Genomic DNA, 21,503 nt, shown 5'->3' on the forward strand with positions numbered 1-21,503 from the left:
CTGTATTACCTGGATCATCTTGTCCATGCCAAGTATTCTGGATATTAAATTGCAATCAGTAGCCACAAGCAGACTCAAAACAAGTGATTAAAGGCTTTAATATCCAGAAATATCAGTCAAGTCTCTACATGTTGGCCCAGATCCAAAGCTGATATGGAGGGAGGAATCTAGGGTGACCAGCTTCAATTGGGAATCTTATGGGGAGGAGTTGCAGGGTCGGAGGCGGGCCAGCCTATACATCGAGTGAGGTCACACCTGCACTATTGCGTGCCACAACAGCCTATAATTCCGTTTCCAGATGTGACGATGAAGTGCAGGAACCCAGGAATCATTCAGATGGAGGCTGGTACCCGCTACAAACTGGACTTCCAGGCTGCAGTAGCCTTCTGCGAGTCTCATGGGTATACGTTAGCCACACTCCAGCAACTGAAGTGGGCGCATGCATCAGGCTACGAATCCTGCAGGTAAGGAGACCTCAGGGAGGGAGGGCCTTCCTTTCTCAGGATAGCAGAGATAGCCTGACCCCCACTGGTGGATAAAGGAATTGCCAGTGACAGGTTATTCGACTCAGCCAAAGAGAAGGTGACCAACTCTGATATTATGCAGGTTTCGTCAGAGTTTTTTTTCTTTTAGACTCACAGCCATTTCGCCTCATGAGCCCCCACCGCCCAATCACACCCAATTGACCTACACCCCTCGGGATGTTTTGAGTGGTGGGAGGAAACCTGAACCCCACCGGGGAAAAAACCACACAGACACAGGGTGAACATACAAACTCCTTCCAGAGTCAACCCCTGGTCCTGATCACTGGTGCTGTAACAGCATGGTTCTAACCGCCGTGCTAACCATGCTGCCCTGTCGCACAGCATAGGAACAGGTTCCACCGGCCTGTATTCCATAGTCCTCTGTGCCCTGCTTATTCGAGTCCAGCAAACAACCTGCTGGGGGAACTGAATGGGTTGAGCAGCATCAGTGACCAACCTTTCAAGTCAGGACCCTTCATCGATACACATCAAATCTCGAAGGAGGGCTCCAGCCCGAAACCTCGACCTTTGTTTTTCTCCACTGATGCTGCTCGACCCGCCCCGAGTACCTCCAGCAGGTTGTTAGTTGCTCCAGATTTCAGCATCGGCAGTCTCCTGGGTGTTCCCTGCTCATTGAAGTACCTGTCCAGATGTTGCCCTCTTCAGTGAAACATATACTCTCAGATCCCCTTTAAACCTCTTCCCTCTCATCTTCAAGGTAGGCCCACCGGTTTTGGACACTCTTAGCCATGGGGCTAAGTTAGATGTCCAGATTAGTATCAACCTGGCAAATTGACTCAGTCGCTCTTAGCCTTTTAACTCTGTTGCCAGATTAAAAGGAAACAGCTTCCTGAACGAGTTGTTACCTTCTCTTGCAACCGATTCCCCTGGCTTGGTGAGATCTCCGTACACTCACCAGCAAGGCCATCTCTTAATATTCGAAAGTCACCTCAGGTCGCCTCTTAGTTTTAGAGGAGTAATGCCCCTCATGCTCCAGGAGCTGTGCATAATTCCATAATTCCGGTTAAGGTGAAGGAGAGGTTTCTACATTTGAACAGAGCCCTGAGCAAGCATGCTGAGCAAGGATGAAAGGAATGAGATAGAAGATAGATGTAGAGAGAGAGAGAGAGAGAGAGAGAAAGAGAGAGAGAGAGAGAAAGAGAGAGAGAAAGAGAGAGAGAGAGATGGGGGGGTGTGAGAGGAATTAAAGGGGAGAGATAAAAGAAAGAGGGAAAAGGAAGGTAGAGGTTTGAGAGAGAGGAGGGGGGAAACAGTGAGAGAAAGGGGAGAAGGTGATGCAGAAGAGGGAGAGAGCTGGAGAGAGGAAGATAGAAAAAGAGAGAATCAAGGGGAGAGAAGCAGGGAGAAAAGGGAGGAGAAACATTTCAGATGGGTTTTGGGTGGCAGAAGACAATTGCCAGAACAAATCTGCTCCGTGTAATCATCTGCAGTCTGGTGGACGGGATATCCAAATGGCATGGGTTCATCTCCACCTGGACTGAGGGGTCACGGCTCGGTAATTGGAGACATTGATACTGCACTACTTTACCTCACCCCACAGATATGGGTGGATTCAGGATGGTCTGGTTGCTCTCCCTCGAGTCCATGCTCACCCGTCTTGTAGGAAAAATCTCATTGGGATCTACACAGATTCATGGCCACAGAACTTGAAGTTTGATACTTTCTGCTTTACAGGGACAGGTGGGTAACTAATGTTCAGCAGAGTCTGACACGATGGGGTCTGATGGGGTCATTGTAAAGGGCAGTAGTGGATGTCTGTTCTCTGATGGATACGTCTGTTCTCTGTAAGTTAAAACAGCTGTTTATGGGGGGGTAGGGAGTTGGGTGGAGTGTGTGTGTGTGTGTGTGTAGTGCAGGGGTGTGTTTGTGCATGACTATGTGTGTGTGTGCGTGTAAGTGTGTGTGTGCATGCATATGTGTAGTGAAGGGGTGTGTTTGTGCACAACTGTGTGCATGTGTGCGTGTCGGGTGTATAGTGCAGGAGTGTGTGTATGTATGTGTGCACATGCGTGTGTGTGCATGAGTGTGTGTGTGAGTGTGTGTGTAGTGCAGGGGTGTGTTTGTGCATGTCTGTGTGCATGTGTGTGGGTGTGTAGTGCAGGTCTGTCTGTATGTGCGTGTGCACATGTGTGTGTGTGTGTGTGTGTGTGTGTGTGTGCGCATGCGAGTGTGTGTGAGTGTGTGTGTGTGGGTGCATGGGTGAGTGTGTGTGTGAGTATATGGGTATGTGTCTGCACGTATGTGCGTGTGTGAGTGTGTGTGCAAGTGTGAGTGTGTGTGTGTCTGTAAGAGTGTGTGTATGTGTGTCCGTGTGTGTTTGTGTGTAGTGGGAGAATTTAATATTAACACTGAACAGTGATTTTTCTATTATTCAGATGACAAAAACTGTGTGCCTGACAATTCACATTCAGCCACATCCACTGGTTCACCTCATCTACAGTTAACCGAGAATTACAACCTTCCAACCGTCTCAAGGGAAAGAATGGCCATGAGCTCACTGACCACCACAGGTATCTCTGGAGCTTGCAGCTTGGCTGGCAGCTTCTGCCAATTCCCTGTGTCTGTAACTTTGAATATACTGCAGGACACTGTTTAATAGAGAACTACGGTTTGTTATTCATTCCACAATTATTGGGCATGCCTGATGTTTCACTCATCATATCTTCCCACCATGATGCAAAATTGAAATGTACAAGGGTAAAACTGTCTGCAAAATTAATCTGCTATGGATAATGGACATCATTAAACTTTATGAACTCAGATTCACCAGCTATTTATATCATGGATATTTTTAGCCTTTTTTTAGATTCAGAACAATCTACCATGTATAATATGGACATAATGATTATGTGTGCGAGTGCATGTTTGTGCTAGTGTATGTGTGTGCATGCGTGGGGGGCTGTGTGTGTGTGTGTGTGTGTGTGTGTGTGCGCGCGCGCGCGCGTGTGCATGTTTGCATGCACAGGCATGAGCTTGTGTGTGTGGGTGTGTGCATGTGCATGTTTGTGTGCGTGTGGGTGTGTGCGTGTGTGTGTGTATGTGAGTGCGTGTGGGTGTGGGCATGTGTGCGTGTGGGCATTGAATACTACAATGCTGGAATCAGAATTTATTGTCATGAACATGTCACAATCACAGTGCAATCATTTATATAAAACCAGCTTACAAAATAAATAAAAATAGACAAAGTGAGGCAGTGTCTATGGTTTGTTATCATTCAGGAATCTGAAGGCAGTGGGAAGAACCTGACCCTGTGCCACTGAGTGCTCATCTTCAGGCTCCTGTACCTTCTTCACGGTAAAGAGGACATGGTCTGGGTAATGGGGTCTTTGAGGATAGAGGCACTGTCATTTGTAGATGTCCTCAATGGAGTGAAGACTGGTGCATGTGATGTGTCGCAGGCCAAGCTAACAACTCTCTGGAGTTGATTCTTGTCCTAAGAGTTGGTGCCTCCGTACCAGGCAGTGATGCCACCAGCCAGAATGCTCTCCACGGTAGAGCAGTAGAAGTTTCTCCAGCAATTCTCCGCTCAGGATTCCAGTATCTGCATCTTTCGTGTTTCTCCGCCAATGAATGTTGTCTGTGTGTGATGGGTGGGTTCCTAGTCTGGCCCTCTTTCTGGAAGGTACCTGGGTGCAGTGGGCTGAGGTGTGAAGCTGACTTTTGCTTTTCTTTCCTTAGAATCACGCTCAGAGTACACGAGCGTTGAGTCAGCCAAGGATCCCGGAAGCTTCATGGACACCGAACCAGGAGCAGAGAGCCCATTGTCGACCATTGGGCCAAGATCTGTTGAGTCCGACAGTCACAGCTCAGACCAGATGGACCACCGTTCAACCGCTGAGTCCTCGCTCCTGGTGCTGATCACACAGTCGTCTTCCCCTGAACAGCAACTGAGCAGTTTGGTGCGCACTGAAAGTCCAGCCTTGACTGGGAAGCTCAGCACATCATCAACGAGAATAGGACACATGTTACACAGCCACTCAGGATCTCCAGGCCCAGGAAGCAATCCCAGAGAGGTGTTGGATGGCTCGGGATCTGCTGCTGGTGGAGAACTATACACTGAGACAACATCATTGCCACTGAGGGGCCACAAACCAGAAGATCCCTTTGAGACTGACTTGCCCACCACCGGGATCACTGCCCTTCCTTTGATTTCAACTTTGCTTCCAGATCTCAGCCTCCATGTTATGGAAACAACAGGAGCAGAACTGCAAGCCCACCCCATTAAAAAAATCTCCCTAACTACAGAGTTCCATGGCACTAAGTCCAAACCAGATATGGGCTTCACATCCATCTGGACTACTGCTTCCCCTTTCCATCCAACTTCAGACAGCAGCCGAACACCTAGTGCAGGAGTAGGAAAGAAATTGAACAATGAGCTAATTCGAGAAGTGTCACCAACTTTGGAGTTCACCAAAGTCGAACTTAACTCAGGCGCAATCCTCACCACCACTGTCAGCACCGCTTCCACTTCACCTCCAGATGTACTACTGGACAACAGTCTTGGATACAACACAGAGGAATATCTGCTCGAGGATGAATCAAATAGTTTGGACTTCCCCACAACCCCAAAGGATCTCACAACTTTCCAGGTAAATGCTGAGGATGAACGTGAGAATTTATCTGGTGTGGCCACCTTAGAGGTCCATGAAATCACCGAAAGGCCAATAATCTTTGGAACTCATCAGGCGGGGATGTCCTCAGTCCCAATGACCTCAAATCTACCTGACCTGCCAGAGGAAAGTGCTAACAGCAGTCAGATATTTGGCTCGAAAATCCTCTTGGATCAGCAGGCAACCGGAACAACAGGTGGGGCGCAAGAGTCTTCTGGATTACCATCTCCAGCTGACCTCAGCATGGAAATTGGGAGCACCCAAGAAAGCTCAGGACTCACTGATCTCTTTTCGGAATTTATAGCTACTGCTGTCTCAGAAGCAACGCAGATACCTTCCCACTCACCCTTTCCTGAGTCAAAAGTCCCAGCGATGGATAGTAGGAGTACTTCTGTGATCTTGCCCCTGGAGCCTATGGAGGTCCTCTTGGATTACAGCACAGGGTGGGGTAGTGAAATTGAACATGGCATCTCGGTTTCTCCGGAGTCCACAGTCCTGTTTGTGGAAAGTGGGAGTACTCCTGACATGACAAGCTCAGGACCTGCTGTGGAATCTTCCTCGGAGTTCACAACAAGCACTGAATCGGCAGCAGAACCCACTAGTGAACCCCCCACCACAGATTCCACACTCAATCTTTCAATTGGAACTACTCCACAGGCCGGTGAAGCTGCTGGGACCCCATCTGGAGCTGCGACCAGTCGGTCATCCACCACCTCCACAGAGGAGCCACTGGTTTCCACACTGCGTCCTTCACCGGAGGGGTCCTCCATTGTCCCTCCAGCTACTGCTGGAGATGTAGGGCAGTCAGCACCCTCAACCTCTCCCACCCCACACACCACGGCTCCATCAGAGCACCTCAGCCCTGCATCTGCAGACACGGCAAGAACCTCCCCAACGCCTGTGTCTGGATCCACTGCCTCATCTCTGCTGACCAGCCGAGCTCACCAAATAGTGCTCAGCACAGTGGGCCAACAACAGAAAGGTGAATTTGCCTTTGAGATTTATTTGCTTGCCTTTCTGCTTGCCTCTACACATTGTTCTCCCATAAAGCCCGCCCTTTGAGGCCGATCGACCCCTGGTATATATCAAGTTAGTATCTCGTAATTTCATACCATGGTTTATTCTCTCCCTGTGTTTCTCAAACATCCACTACATATCATGGTTATAACTTTAAATCCCTAATAACGTGATAATAAACCTCCAGTTACAAGACCATGAAAATTAACATCAGTATATTCCATTCAGGGCCAATGGACAACCCCTATCTCAAACATGGACCTTCTCATTCCTGCTGTAACTCCCGGCTCTCTGCTCCGCTCCCATCCTTCTCCCATTCCTGGCTCCCTCCTTCCTTTATCCCCTACCACTCACACTGGCTCTCCCCTCACTCTTGGTTTGTACCAGGCTCTTCCTTCCACTCTGTTCGCAGTCGATGCTGGTGCTCTCCCCATTTTCTCACTCCAATTTAGCACAGAATCTTTCATCCCAGCCCTCTGGGATGACACAGACCATCTCCTTGCTCCATTGTCTCATGGTTAATATGTGCTTTTCCACCCATCCCTTCTCTCTGGAGTATCTTTGCCTCCCTCCCTCTCTCTCTCTCTGTCTCTCTGTCTCTCTCTGTCTCTCTGTCTCTCTGTCTCTCTGTCTCTCTCTCTCTCCCCTTACCCCTTCCACTCCTCTGCCTCTCTCCCCCCTCTACTCATGCACAAACTCTCTCTCCTCCCTTCACTGACACATTCTTGTTCCCTTCCCCCTCTCATTATTTCTTCATCTCCTTCGATTTATTAACTAATATTGCCTGCCTCCTCTTTCCCTTCATCCTTGGCCAATTCAAACTTTGTTTTCCTTCCCTCCTGATCAATACACACCTCTTGTAACCATCTAATACCAGCTCCCTTGTCTCCTCTTACACTCATCTAGTTTTGGCCAACCCTAGCTTTACATTTTGGTGAATACAGACTCTCCCTTCCCTTCCTCCACATTCAATTAATACTGGCTCATCCCATATCACTCCTGGTTAATATTGCACCTAATTCTCTTCCTGTATTTTCCCAATCTCTGACACTGGCATTGGCCTAGATCAGGAGCACCCATTGTTTGAAGAAGAATCAGCTTGCACTGTAACCACCGACATTCAGGGCATGGCTCGATGTGCGCAAATACTGAAATAAAGACAAGCCTCGCAGCAGGTTGAGCTGCTGCCTCACAGCTCCATAGGGTCTACAGAAATAGGCTATTCAGCCCATCGAGTCTGCCCCACCATTCAATCTTGTCCTGATCCATTTTCCCGCTCAGCCCCACTGCCTGCTTTTCTCCCCATAACCTTTGATGCTCTGGTTAATCAATCTCTCCCTTAAATACACCGAATGACTTGGCCTCCACAACTGTCTGTGGCAACAAGTTCCACTGATTAACTACCCTCTGGCTAAAAAAAATTCTCTGCATCTTTTCTAAGTGGACGCCCTTCAATACTGAAATTGAGTCCTCTTATCCGAGACTCTCCTACCGTGGGGAAGCAACATTTCTACATTTCCCCCTCATTCTCCTAAATTTCAACAAGAACAAGAGCTGTCAAACGCTCCTCATATGATAACCCTTTCATTTGCAGAATCAACTTCCTTGTGAACTTCCTCTGAACCCTCTCCATTGTCAGCACATCCTTTCTTAAATGAGGAGCCCAAATTTGCTCACAATACTCCATGTGAGGCCTCACCAGTGCCTTATAAAGCCTCAGCATTACATCCCTGCCCTTATATTCTATTCCCCCTGAAATGAACGCCAGCGTTGCACTTGCCCTCTTCACCACCGACTCAACCTGCAAGTTTACCTTTAGGTGATCCTGAACGAGGACTCCCAGGTCCCTTTGCATTTGGGCATTTTCAATTTTTCCCCCCATTCAATAAATAGTCTACTTGTTTATTTTTTTCTACCAAAATGCATGACCGTATACTTTCCAACATTATATTTCATTTGTCACTTCTCTGCCCGTTCTTCTAAACTGTCCAAGTTCTTTTGCAGCCTCCCCATTTCCTCTACGCTACCCACTCCTCCACCTACCTTTGTATCATCTGCAAACTTGGCCAAGAAGCCATTAATTCCATAATCCAAATCAATAGCATACAGCATAAAAAGAAGTTGTCCCAACACCAACCCCTGTGAAACACCGCTAGCAACTGCCAGCCAACCAGAATATGATCCCCGCTTTCTGACTCTCCACTTCCTGCCAATCAGCCAATGCTCTACTCCTTCTAGTATGTTTGCTGTTGCTCCATGTGCTCTTATCTTGTAAAGTAGCCTCATGTGCATCATCTTGTCAAAGACCTTTTAGAAAATTCAATTACACAACATCAGCTGCATATCCTTATCTACCCTGCTGGTCATTTCTTCAGTGAATTTTAATTGGTTTGTCAAGTAAGTTTTCCCTTAAGGAAATCATGGCCTATCTTGTCATGTGCCTCTAAGTACTCCCTAACCTCATCCATAACTCCAACATCTTCCCAACCACCGACGTCAGGTTAACCGGTCTATAATTTCCTTTCAGCCATGCCCCTCCCTTCTTGAATAGTGGGGTGACATTTGCGATTTTACAGCCTCCTGGGATCATGCCAGAATCTACTGATTCCTGAAAGATCATTACCAATGTCTCCACAATCTCTACCACTATTTCTTTCAGGGCCCAAGGGTGCAGTCCATCTGGACAGGGAAACTTATCCGCCCTTAGACCAGTCAGCTTTCTGAGCACCTTCTCCCTTGCAATAGTTACTATTCTCACTTCCCTTCCCTGATACCCTTGGAACATCCAGCACACAGCTAATGCCTTCCACAGCGAACAGCAATGCGAAATATTCATTTTGTTTCTCTGCATCTCCTTGTCTCACATTATTTCTCCAGCGTTATTTCCCAGTGGTCCTAAATCTACTCACCTCTCTTTTACCTTATCTACTTAATGAAGCTTTTTGTATCCTCTTTGATATTATTTGATCACCTACTTTCATTCTTCCTCTTTTCCTTCCTTACGAGTTTTTTAGTTACCTTCTGCAAGTTTTTAAAAACTTCCCAGTCCTCTATCTTCCCATTAATTTTTGCTTCCTTTTTTGCCCTCTCTTTTGTGTTCACGTTGGCTTTGAGTTCCCTCGTCAGCCACAGTTGTGACATTTTTCTATTTGAATATTTCCTTACTTTTGGTCTGTATTTATCCTTCACTTTCCACATTTCTTACAGAAACTCCATCCATTGCTGCTCTGCCGCCTTCCCTACTAGTGCTGCCTGCCAATCTACTTCGGCCAATTCCACTCTCATGCTACTGAAATTCCCTTTACTCCACTGAAATACCATGTCTGACTTTACTTTCTCCTTTTTAAATCTCAACTTGAACTCCATGCTATTGTGATTTCTGCCCCCCCCCCCCACCCCCACCAATTTTTCCTTTACTCTAAGCTCTTTAATCACCTCTGGTGCATTACACAACACGCAGTCCAGTACAGCTTATTCCCTCATGGGCGCATCAACTAGCTGCTCTAAAAAATGATCTTGTAGATATTCCCCTCCTCTGCTGCTATCTGTGTTGAGTTTCGTGTTCTACCTGTGACAGGGCGCTCTGTTTTCTTCCCTGATGTCTTACCACATCTCAAAGATGATCTAGGGCAGTGGTTCTCAACCTTTTTCTTTCCACTCACATACCACTTTAAGTTATCCCTATGCCATAGGTGCTCTGTGATTAGTAAAGGATTGCTTAAGGTGGTACATGGGCAGAGAGAAAAAGGTTGAAAACCACTGTTTTAATCGTCCCTAATTGACTCACTATGTGCATGGTTTCATAACTCCAAAGGAAATGGGCTATTGACAATTTTTCTCAAGCAAAATATTTCAGTAACAATTGGGTCTAGAGCAGTGGTTCTCAACCTTCCCCTCCCACCCACATACCACCTTAAGCAATCCCTTACTAATCACAGAGCACCGATGGCATAGGGAATACTTAAGGTTGTCTGTGAGTGGAAAGAAAAAGGTTGAGAACCACTGATTTAGGTTAACTGGCCACTGTAAATTACTCCCAGTGTGAGAGTGAACTTGTGGAGAGTTTATGGGATGTTGGGTGAATATGAATGGGATCAGTGTCAGGCTACAGGTGCTCCCCTACTTACAATGGTCCGACTTGTGAGTTTTCAAAGTTACGATGGTTTGAATCTGTACTTTCAATTTCAAATTCCGACATGTTCCCGCACTTGAGATATGCGGCACGCTACTCTCTTGTGATGCTAGACGAGGGTAGCCTCACGCGAGAGTATTGTACTGCATACTCAACCACGCCCCATTCTCGAGCATTGTCCTCCACCGTCAAAGCTGGTCAGACCACACTTGGAGTATTGTGTTCGGTTCTGGCAGCCTCATTACAGGAAGGATGGAGATGATTTCGAGAAGGGATCTCCCAGAATGGATGGGAGAACATGTCTCATGAAGCAAGGTTGACAGAGCCAGGCTTTTTCTCTTTGGAGCAACAAAGAATGAGAGGTAACTTAATAGAGGAATATAAGATTACGAGGGGCATTGATAGGGTGGGTGGTCAGCCAGCACCTTTACTCTGGGGCGATAATAGCAAATACATAGGACATTTGTTTAAGCTGAGTGATTAGGGGAGATGCCAGTGGCAGGTTATTTACATTGAGTGATGGATGCCTGCAATGCTTTGCCAGAGGAGGTGGTGGAGGCTGGTACAATAGGAGTCTAAAGCCTCTCACTTGGATGGAAGAACAGTAGAGGATTTTGGATGTGAGGTAGGAAAGGATTAGATTGATTGATAGGCCTTCTTGTAGGTTTACAAGTCAAGTCAAGTTGTGTTTATTTGTCAGTCATACCATAAACTTTGCAAGGTACAGTGAAAACGAGATAGCGTTTCTCTGGGCTGTGCAGCTGCTTATTTACAGGGCTAAATTACATCAAAACTTTTTTATAAATAACACATCACTTATAAATGTCATATTATATATGCTACCTCTGTGTCACCAGAATTTAGAAGCCTTATGGCTTAGGGGAGAAAGCTATCCCTCAATCTGGTTGTGTAGGCCTGAACACTTCAGTACCTCTTCCTGGATGGCAGGAGGGAGAATAGATTGTGGGAGGGGTGTGTGGAGTCCTTCACTATGTTTATGGCTTTCCACAAACAACAATCATTATAAATGTGCATCAATGGATGATCCCCTCAGCAGTCCTTATTCTATGCTGCAGGGACTTGCCTTCTGGGATGGTCCAGTTTCCAAACCAGGTCTCAATGTAGAATGTAGTGAGGGTGGAGGGTGTAGGGTGGAAGCTGCACTTTCCTCAACCTCTGCAGGAAGTAAAGGCGTTGTTGGGCCTTCTTGGCAATGGATCTGGTGTTGGGGGACCAGAAGAGATTCTCCACCAGGTGCACGCCAAGGAATATGGGATGAAGGACTTGTATTGTGTTGTAATGTTCTGTGTTCTCACTAAGGGCTGGTTGTTGCCTGCCGTGAATCCATCTGACAGTTCACAGTCTCAAGGCCTCCGGGAGCTGAAGAAAAACCCAACCTTTGTCTTTGTTAGACAAGCCAAGCCTTACTTTATAATCCACTGAACATCCGAAGCAATATTTCACAGTCACAGGAGACGTAATTTAGAGCTTCGAAGTTCACAAGAACTGTGAGAATGGATGGTGCTCACTCTGATCTGCTCCCATCTTAGGATCATTCTCCAGAGGAACAGTTCATCTAGCCCTCTGTGTTCCTGCTGGCCATTGACCAATCCCATTCCCATCAGTATCCAGTTTCTAATCTGTGCCTATGCTCTATTCATTGGCCTACCAATCTGCATGCCTTGTCAAGTGTTCCTCACAGAAATGAGGCCCCAGCGAGGAATGAACTCGCAACCCATAGTTTCCAAGGCCAGTGCTCTAACAGCTAACGGAGCCTCTAGTTGAGTGAACTCGATCTTTTCTTCTTGGAGAGATGGATGATGAGGGGTGATCTGATGGAGAAATACAAGATGATGAGAGGTATTGATCATGGAGATGGCTGGAGGCCTTTCCTCAGGGTGAAATGACTAACACGAGGGGCATGGTTTAAGGTTCTTGGGAGGAAGTATTTCACACAGAGAGTGGTGAAATGTTTAAATACACAAACAGACTTCCCGTCTCAGGGAACACAGACTGATGAAATATTTAAATACACAAATGTACTTCCTGTCTCAGGGAACACAGACAGATGAAATGCTTAAATACACAAATGGTCTTCCCGTCTCAGGGAACACAGACGGATGAAATGTTTAAATACACAAACGGACTTCCCGTCTCAGGGAACACAGACTGATGAAATGTTTAAATACACAAAAGGACTTCCTGTCTCAGGGAACACAGACAGATGAAATGCTTAAATACACAAATGGTCTTCCCGTCTCAGGGAACACAGACGAATGAAATGTTTAAATACACAAATGGTCTTCCTGTCTCAGGGAACACAGACTGATGATATGTTTAAGTACACAAACGAACTTCCCGTCTCAGGGAACACAGATGGATGAAATATTTAAATGCACAAACGGACTTTCTGTCTCAGGGAACACAGACTGATGAAATGTTTAAATGCACAAACGGACTTCCCGTCTCAGGGAACACAGATGGATGAAATGTTTAAATACACAAACGGACTTCCAAGGGAACACAGACGGATGAAATGTTGAGTGTGAGGATTTTCAGCTGCTAAAAGTCAGGGAAGGTTTGACCATCCTGCCACACAAACCCACATCCTGTGCAATTCAATTGCGGGCATTTTCCTGTTGAATCCTTCCTCAAATTTCACCCTTCTTTAAACCTGGAATTTATAGGTCTTTGTTTTTTTTCCCCCTGCTGTTTCAAGCTCAGCCTAATTTTCCCAGAGCATCGGAGCCCGTCATCTTGGATGAGAAGATAAGGGGACAGCCAGCAACAACAGCGGTGGGAGAGAAGCCTCCTGCAGCCCCGTTGGGTGAGCCACTTACTCATTCTCCTTTGTGCAGTTCCAAATGACTGTTGTAAATTGCCTCTGGTTTGTCAGCGAGTGGGGATTTGATGGCAGCAATTAACTGGGGTGAATGTAGGATCGATGACTCTGGAGGCTCTTTCTTTTTCATCTCTTCTTCTTCTTGGGCGGGGCATTGGATTTGTGGCACCTCTGATGGATGGGGATTGCTGTGGGAGCTATCACTGGATGACAGGCATCCCAGCAGCATCCGGCCACTGGGTGAGCCTATCAGGAACTAAACACTGAGCAATAAGCAGGATTGAGTCACTGTGATTAACATCCTGGCAGGGGAACCAGAGCTTATGGGATTCTCAATTTGAACAGGTGATTGGGTTCATAATAATCCCAGTTACTACCATAATTAGCTCAAGGTCCAAAAAGAAGCTGACACTGAGTTATGGAGAGCACAGCAGAATAACTCCTTGGATACTGGGAATACAAGCTGGGGTCAGTCGACGGGGGAGGGAAATCCTATCAATGGCTTTTATTGGGTTGCAGAGATTCCCACGGAGTCAGTCAGTGGACATTGAGGATCCCAGCAGTGATGGGAACCAACCCTGACCTTCTAATTTAAGAATGGGCTCACTTTCCCAGTGCTGTGGCAGGTCCCTTGAGAATGCAAACCTAACCCAGAATCTCCCTGGATCACAGTGAAACTCTGCTAACCTGGCATCCGATTGTCCGGAAATCCTGGCAGTTCGTTCATTAGTCTGGAGAGTGAGCCTGGGATTCAGAGTGCAGGGGGAGTGTTTGGCAGATCCAAGGGTTCAGGATACCTTCCAGGCTGGGATCCGAGCTGTGGGGGACAGCTGTGCGGTCAGAGTGGGAATCAGAATCCGGAATGCTGGAGGTCAGCAATGCAGGTGGGTTTAGTTAAACAAGGGTTCAGAGTGCTTGTTATTTTGTGCTCCCTTTAAATTCACTGAACAAGTTATTATGCCACTGTATAACCCGTTAAAAAAAATGTAAATTAAAATGTGTTGAGGTAACATTCAATAATCCAGAAAACCACCTGTTTCAGCAGCACTGAAGTCTGGAGGATGCTAGATTATCAGAGTTTTACTGCCTTGTTGGTCAGAGTGCTTAATGTGCTGGTGTTACGGCTGGTGACTTACCTCTTCTGTCTTTACCAGACTGGCTGATTGTGGCGGCGATAATTGTGTCACTACTGATCATCCTGATTGGAGGAGTAATGATCATCTACAGCAAAAGGTGAGCCATGGCCAAACTGGGCAAAAGCTAAGGCTCAGCCCTCTCTCAGGCACTTTCAACGTACCTGTCAGGGAGCTTTGGGAGCTGGAGTCTCTCTGGTGAGGAGCTGGAGAGAGCCTCCCAAATGCAGCTCCAGGCAGGGATCTGTGGCGGAAGCCCAGAATGGTCCTGAGTTTTGGAGACTAGGAATCCCTGTTGTCCTGAGCTCTCTGAATAAGGCAGGCCCCGGCATGTGCAAGGCTGTTTCCGAAGCTGCAGAAGATTGCGGATGTCAGCGAGGGCGCAGAATGCTGCTGGAATTTTGGGCCTTCGGGGGAAACGGGATTAGCAAGTACGTAGGCGGTAGAAGCAGAAGTGGGCTATTCATCCCCTCACTTGGGTTTGGTCTTGAATTCCACCTCCATTTCCCTGCTCCTACCCCACATCCCACCATTGCCAAAGATTAGTTGACCCCTGTGAAGCAGGAAAGTCTGCAGTTGCTGGGGTCAAGGGAAGTACACAAATGTGTTGGAGAAATTCAGCAGGTTACGCAGCATGCAGGCCCAAAACGTTGGTTACCCTTTACTTCCTATTTGTATGACATGATCGGCCAAGTTTCTCCAGCACTTCTGTGTCCCACTCGATTCCTGTCCTGGATGTACATCAAATTTGAGCCAACTTTCTTTATAAATGAGACATACAGCATGGTGACAGGCCATTCTGGCCCACCAGCCTGTGCTACCCAAACACCCAATTAACCTACAACCCACGTATGTTTTGAAGGGTGGGATGAAACCAGAGCACCCGGAGGAAACCCCCACAGACTTGAGAAGAACGTGCAAACTCCCTACAGACAGCACTACACTAACTATGCCAACCTTGGAGAGAAATATTTCTTCTCATCTCAATCCAAAGCAGCCAACCGGTTATTTAGAATGTGTGATAATTGTTTCTGAACACCATCAGGAAACCATCATCCCTGCCAGACTCGTGACATGTGACCTTACATCTTTCCAAATACCAATGCAGACTCAGTCTATTCAATCTCATTTCTTCTGGAAACTCCGACCCAAGACCCATTCCAATGAAGGAGTTAATCTCGAGGACCTGCATTGAACTCCGTCTGTCACAGTACAATCCTTCCTCACATGGAGGACCATTGGTCCTCACATGGATGACCAATGTCTCACTGAGGGCCCATGCCATTTCCTTTACTCTCACTCAGATCATCTTGTGACATTCATCATAAAGGGGTGTGTGGGGAGAGTTTAGTGGATGGTGGCGGAGATGTGAGGGGATAAATGGTCCACTCCAGTTTTCACTAATCCTGTCTCTCCATTAAAGATCCACAAGGGCATTTTTGAGGTGACACAGGAGATGGGTGGGCCCTTGACTCAGTGTTCACTGTGGAGGAGATCATGGAAGCCAAGGAATTGGAGGAAACAAGTGGCGATGAGCTGAACCATGTTAGAACCACCTGGGTGGGGGGTGGGGGGGGGGGTCTTTGGCAACCCTGGAGCTTATTGCAGGCAAGTTCCCAATGAAGTGCATCCTCTAACCATGGGGTAAACATTGCAGAGGGCCTTTACTACAATCACAGCATCTGCAGACTTGCGTGTTTCACTCTAAACCTGGTTTCAGCTGAAAGGGGAAAGATTTGATAGAGAGCTGAAGGGCACCTTCATGCAGAGGGTGGTCAGTTCATCGAACGTGTTGCCAAATGAAATGGTGGTTATATACTGTGGGGGAGATTATGGAAGCCAATGAATCAGAGGAAACGAGGGGTGAGTCGCTGGACCATGTTAGAAGTACCAGGGAGGAGGAGGTGCTGGCAGCCTCGGAACGTATTGAAGCGGACAAATCCCCAGGGCCTGGTGAAGTGCTCTTTGTGGGAAGCTGCGGAAGCAATCATGCAGCCTTCTTGTTGAGGGACTTACACCATCTTTGGACTCAGCTGAAATGCTGCAAGCCTAGAGTGTGGCCTAATGACGTGTCGTCATTGATAAAGGGCCCTAGGACAAGCCAGACAAGTACAGGGCAGTCAGCTTGATGTCAGTGGTTGGAAAGCTGCTGGTGGGGATTCTGAGGGACAGGGTCTACTGGCATTTGAATAGGCAGCATGAATTTGTGTGTGGCAGACTATGTCTCAGGCAGGGTAGAAGAAGGCAGGGGAGTGGACGTTTATATGGATCTTGTCATGGTCTTTGACAAGGTTCCACGTGGCAGGTTTGTCTGGAAGGTTAAATCTCATGGGGTCCAAGGTGAACTGGCTTGTTTAGTGGAAGGGGCAGAGGGAGGGAGTGGAAGGATGGTGTGCTAAGTGGAGGCCTGTATCCTGCAGTGTGCCGCAGGGATCGGTACTGGGTCCACTGCTGCCTGTCATCTTTTTTAACAACTTGGATGGCAATGTCATTAACCAGGTCGGTAAGTTTTCAGGTGACACCAAAACTGGTGGTGTAGTGGAGAGTGAGGAAGGATGGGTTTTCGACAGGAACTCGATCCGTTGGGAGGGCAGGCTGAGGAGTGGCAAATTGAATGTAACTGTTTCAAGTGTGAGGTATTTCACTTTGGTAAGTCGAACCAAGGAAGGACTTACAATGCAAATTGTAGGGCCCTGGAGAGTCTTGTAGAACATTCTCCAAGAGTGTCTGACAACACTCTTGTGTACACCTAGGGCTACAGATGCATAGTTCATTGAAAATAGCATTTCAAATGGAGAAGGTGGTGAAAAAGGCACTCTCTCTGGCCTTCATTGTGCAAAGTATAGAATACAAATGTTGGGACATCATGATTCAGCTATACAAGGTGTTGGTGAGACCAGAGGTGGAGCTCTTTGGGCAGTTCTGGTTGCACCACAGAGATTTTCCATGACTGAACCCCCACATCTAAGGACATGTGCTGTAACCCTGCATTCCCGTTCTCAGGTTGTGTGGAAGAAAGAAAAGCTTGACCATCAGCAGACAAGGAGAAGACGGTGCCACTGCCATGGAGAAGGGTGCAGCCAATGGAAGAGGGGCAGAATCATCTAAATCGGGAGAAGAGAAAGCTGATGTGAAGGGATCTGACGAATGGATCCAACTGATTGATAAAGAAAACTCAGAAGCTGTCCCTGAATCTGCAGAAGCCACCAAGTTAATGAGGAGGGATGAATCTGGAGAACTTTCTGACGTAAAGGTGACAGCAACCACACAGGAGCAGAAAAGCAAGAGTTAGGTGGGAAAAGAGATTGCACTGTGAACCATTTGTCTCATCCCCACACTCAGTATATGTCTGACTTGGTGCAAGCCTACTAAATCTGTCTGCTCACCTTCTGATAAGCCCTGTGCCACGTCACCTAACGCCGATATTCTCGGTGTTTGCTTGAAGCACCATTGTATGTTCACAAGAACGCCATTCTCCTGTGGAACCGTTGCACTGTTGCATTGAATTTGATTATTCCCACCCTTGTGCTGAACCAATTAGCTTTTGTTCAATCCACCCTGCCCTGGGTTAGAACCATTTCATTCCAGTGTCGGGCAATGCTGCTTTCCAGCTGGGACCAGCCCTCACTGTGTTGGATTACACCATACCTGTGTCACCCTTCTGCCCGAATACACTGTTCCTGTGTAGGGTCATTTCACTCTGGTGTCAGACACCCGCTGCTGTTGCAGTGTCCTACCATGAAGACCTTGGCCTGCTTGGCGACCTACTCTCCTATGGATTCCAACCTAAACAGTAGTCATCACTCTCCGACTAAGGGCACATGTCCTCGCTTTGATGGGCCAGTAATCACGGAGCGGAAAATCTGTGGAAGCGCGGCCCGTGAGTATCTCCATCTGCAACTGCTCCTTCTTGGGATGGCAGGATGAGAGAGCTCTCTGCACTGGAAGTGACTTGGCTAAGGAAATGGAGGGGAGGGAAGGATGCCGTCAGGACTTGGAAGACGATCAAGAATTCAATTGCCGGCTTTAGTTGGAGGCCTTGCGCTGCAGTTGCCATAAACGACAATAGATTCAGAACTTGTTTTCGACACCATGCTCTGTTCCTTGTGTCCATGATCCTTCGCTATTTGACTTCACTTCAACAAGCATTCCAACCGGTCGGTTTCCAGAAGGCTAAATTAGATGAACTTTCAGAGGGGTGGTGTGAAAAGGAGCAATGGCCGTCCTTGTGTTTGACCCGTTTCCCCTGCAGGAATGCAGTGAAATAAATCCAGATGTTCTTCAACCTACGTCAAGAACCAAAAGAGAACAATCCGGTAATCTGCTCAGGGAGATGACAGGGACTAAAGTAAATGTTGGCCTGTAGAAAGCCTTGCAGTGCATTACTTGGGTTCATGCAGGGGATGTTCCAAAGTTATGCCTCCACTGCACCAGAACTGGGGTGTTGGTTGGCTGGCGGAGTCTCCATTCAGCCTTAGCTGATGAACGGATGATGCTGGCCAATTGATAAAGTGTTCTATTCCCTCACAAAGGGCCCAGGCCCGAAACATTGGTCAATCTTTATCTCCTATGGAGGCTGTGTGGCCTGCTGAGTTTCTCCAGCACGTTTGTGTGTTGCAATCTACTCCCTAAAGCCTATTCTCCCATTCCTGTAGGATGCCTCCAATTCCTGTACTCAATAGGAAATTCTTCTATTCTTCAGCTCTCTGTAACATTTCTCCTTCCCTTCGCTGTTAGGGGAGTCACATTCCATAATCACTGATGTGTCCATTTCTCCCTATCAATTGGTAAAGTGCCTATTTCCTATAACTGATGGGTAAAATGCCTCACTTCTAAATCCTGTCAGTCCAGCGTTCCATTCCCAAACCAAACTGTGCCAATTCTGATTTCGGGAAGTTCCAAGTAACACAACCAATCATTGATATGAATAGAGGTACTTGCATTTAAACAGCATGTTCCTTGTAGAACATCCCAAGTCACTTCTCAGGTGATGATCTATTAAAATTTTAAAGACAATTGCAAGGTTGCAGATACCAACCTTCGCTCAGCAATTTGCCACAGTTAAGCCTTTGGAGATGTCAGTATTAGTTTTCACATTGACAAGTTGAATTGGTTTGTTGCATTTACAGAGATAAAGAGGAAGCTTTGTTTTGCATGCTATCCAGGCAAGATAATCTATACATTGGACAACAGGAAGGGCTAGAGTAAAAACAAAAGTGTTATAATAGAACAAATGTCTGGTGAAATGTACAATTAAACAGTGCAAGGTATGGTCTTTTACAAATGATCCATTCAAAGCATCTGATAAGAGTAGGAAAGAAACTGTCCTTGAACCTGGAGATGAGTGTTTCCAAACACAAGCCAGACAGAAGGCAGAAGAGCATGATTGGAGGTGAGGTGCCTCCTTCAAGATGTCAGCTGCTTTTCCAAGGCAGTGAGATGGAGTTGCTGGAGGGGTGGTCAGTTTGCAAGATGTTCTGTGCTGCGTTCATAACTTGCTGCAGTTACTTGTGGTCTTAGGTCAAGCAGGCCAGGCTCCTGAGGAGCTAGTGCCCTGCGGGTGTTCTTTAACCACAGCTCATTCAGAGGTGCCCCAGTCTCACTCCTGGCTGGTTACGTCCAGGTATCTGTACACCTGACCAGCAGGGAGTTCCATTCTCCATCAAAAAGTTTTCTATTCCCACAACTGACAACAAACAATTCCCATTTTCACAGTCCAATCCACAACTGAACAGTGAAGAATTTATTTCCAATTTGAATCAATAAAGCATCTCTTTCTCAGATGAAGGGTGATAAGGTGTTCCACATTGTTCAGTAGAGTCTCCCAGTTTGAAATTGATTAACAAGAGGTGCCATCCTATACCCAATTCATTCCCATTCTCTGAGACAATCCACAAAACGCTTTGTTCCTTTAACCAGATGGAGAACACAAGTTTTCTGAATAGCAGAAAGTAAGTAAGATCCATTTGTGTTCAGAAGTTGCTTATTGATGGCCAGTCCTACACCCGATTTCAATGTGTTTCAATGCCATGCCCAACACTCTTAGAATGTGAAGGAATGGACTTTTGCATCCAGTTACAATGTGCTGCAAGATACAAGTTGTTGTACCTCATGCAGCTTCCAAGTATCGCCATCACTCTTTGCTGGAGGGAGCATGCGTCCTGCAGGTAATATGAATGATCCCTGTCTAATCACATCCTCCTTCTCCCACCAAGATCTTACTCATCTCCTCTTCCCAACTCTTGGTCATCTCACATCCATTCCATTCCCACCACTCCCCACCCACTTTAAGCACATTGTACCCACCTCCTTCACCTCCATCCCACCCACTTCTTCTACTCCCTAACCCTCATCCCACCCATCTCCTTAACCCCTTTCCCTCCCACCTCTTCTATTCTTCAACCCACCATCTCACCCACCTCCGAGACCCCCATCCTACTCACCTCCGAGACCCCCATGCCACCCACATCCTCCACTCCTTAACCACCCACCCTCACACCTGGAACACCTCTAGCTTCCTCACTTCATACACTGCCCAATATCCTCCCTGGCCCCCCCACCCCCAACGCCTCTTCCATTGCTCGGTGGTGTCTGTCACTTTTGGTCTGAACACGAGGATTAATTACAATAGCTTCAAAGGCGAGAAGGTTGAACAATGAGTGATGTAAAGGAGAGTGACTGTCCACAGGTAGATGTCCACTATTCACTGCACTGTATATATTACATACCCATCCAAGTCACAGGCTAGCATGTTTCAATGGCATATTTATTCAGGACAATTCATAACTTGTACAATATTTCATTCATGGAACCAGTTGGATAAAGGAAAACAATTCACACACTTGTGCCTTTGTGTTTTTGTGTAAGGATGTAGTGTGTGTGCGTGTGTGTTTCTGAGTGTATGTATGTGTGTGTGCACCCCTATGTGTTTGTGTGTACATTTATAAGTGTGCCTGTGTGTGTGTGTGTGTGTGTGTGAGCGAGTGTGTGTGTTTCTGAGTGTATGTATGTGTGTGTGCACCCTATGTGTTTGTGTGTACTTGTTTAAGTGTGTGTGTGTGTGTGTGTGTGTGTGTGTGTGTGTACATTTGTGAGAGAGAGGGAGAGGGATTGTTTGAATCCTACAAATTGGTGTCTTTTCAATCTATTCAAGTTGTATTGTCGTCATTCTGGCCTCAGGCAAAACATCCAATATCCTCTAGTCCACAGGTATTATGGATAAAC

General features: G+C 46.9%; 1 protein-coding gene across 1 annotated transcript in view; it reads left to right on the forward strand.

The window, feature by feature from the left end:
- LOC138741492 (CD44 antigen-like) overlaps positions 1–21,120 on the forward strand; it is a 46,458-nt gene extending 25,338 nt beyond the window's left edge. The window contains exons 2-8 of the mRNA XM_069895683.1: positions 299–464; positions 2,086–2,225; positions 2,921–3,055; positions 4,224–6,137; positions 13,024–13,131; positions 14,301–14,379; positions 17,283–21,120. Coding sequence (XP_069751784.1) covers positions 299–464; positions 2,086–2,225; positions 2,921–3,055; positions 4,224–6,137; positions 13,024–13,131; positions 14,301–14,379; positions 17,283–17,571 — 2,831 coding nt within the window. The 3' untranslated portion in view covers positions 17,572–21,120. The remainder of the gene's footprint in view (positions 1–298; positions 465–2,085; positions 2,226–2,920; positions 3,056–4,223; positions 6,138–13,023; positions 13,132–14,300; positions 14,380–17,282) is intronic.
- The last annotated feature ends 383 nt before the right edge of the window (positions 21,121–21,503 follow it).

The sequence above is a fragment of the Narcine bancroftii genome, chromosome 1 (assembly GCF_036971445.1).
Source record: "Narcine bancroftii isolate sNarBan1 chromosome 1, sNarBan1.hap1, whole genome shotgun sequence".
NCBI lineage: Eukaryota > Metazoa > Chordata > Chondrichthyes > Torpediniformes > Narcinidae > Narcine > Narcine bancroftii.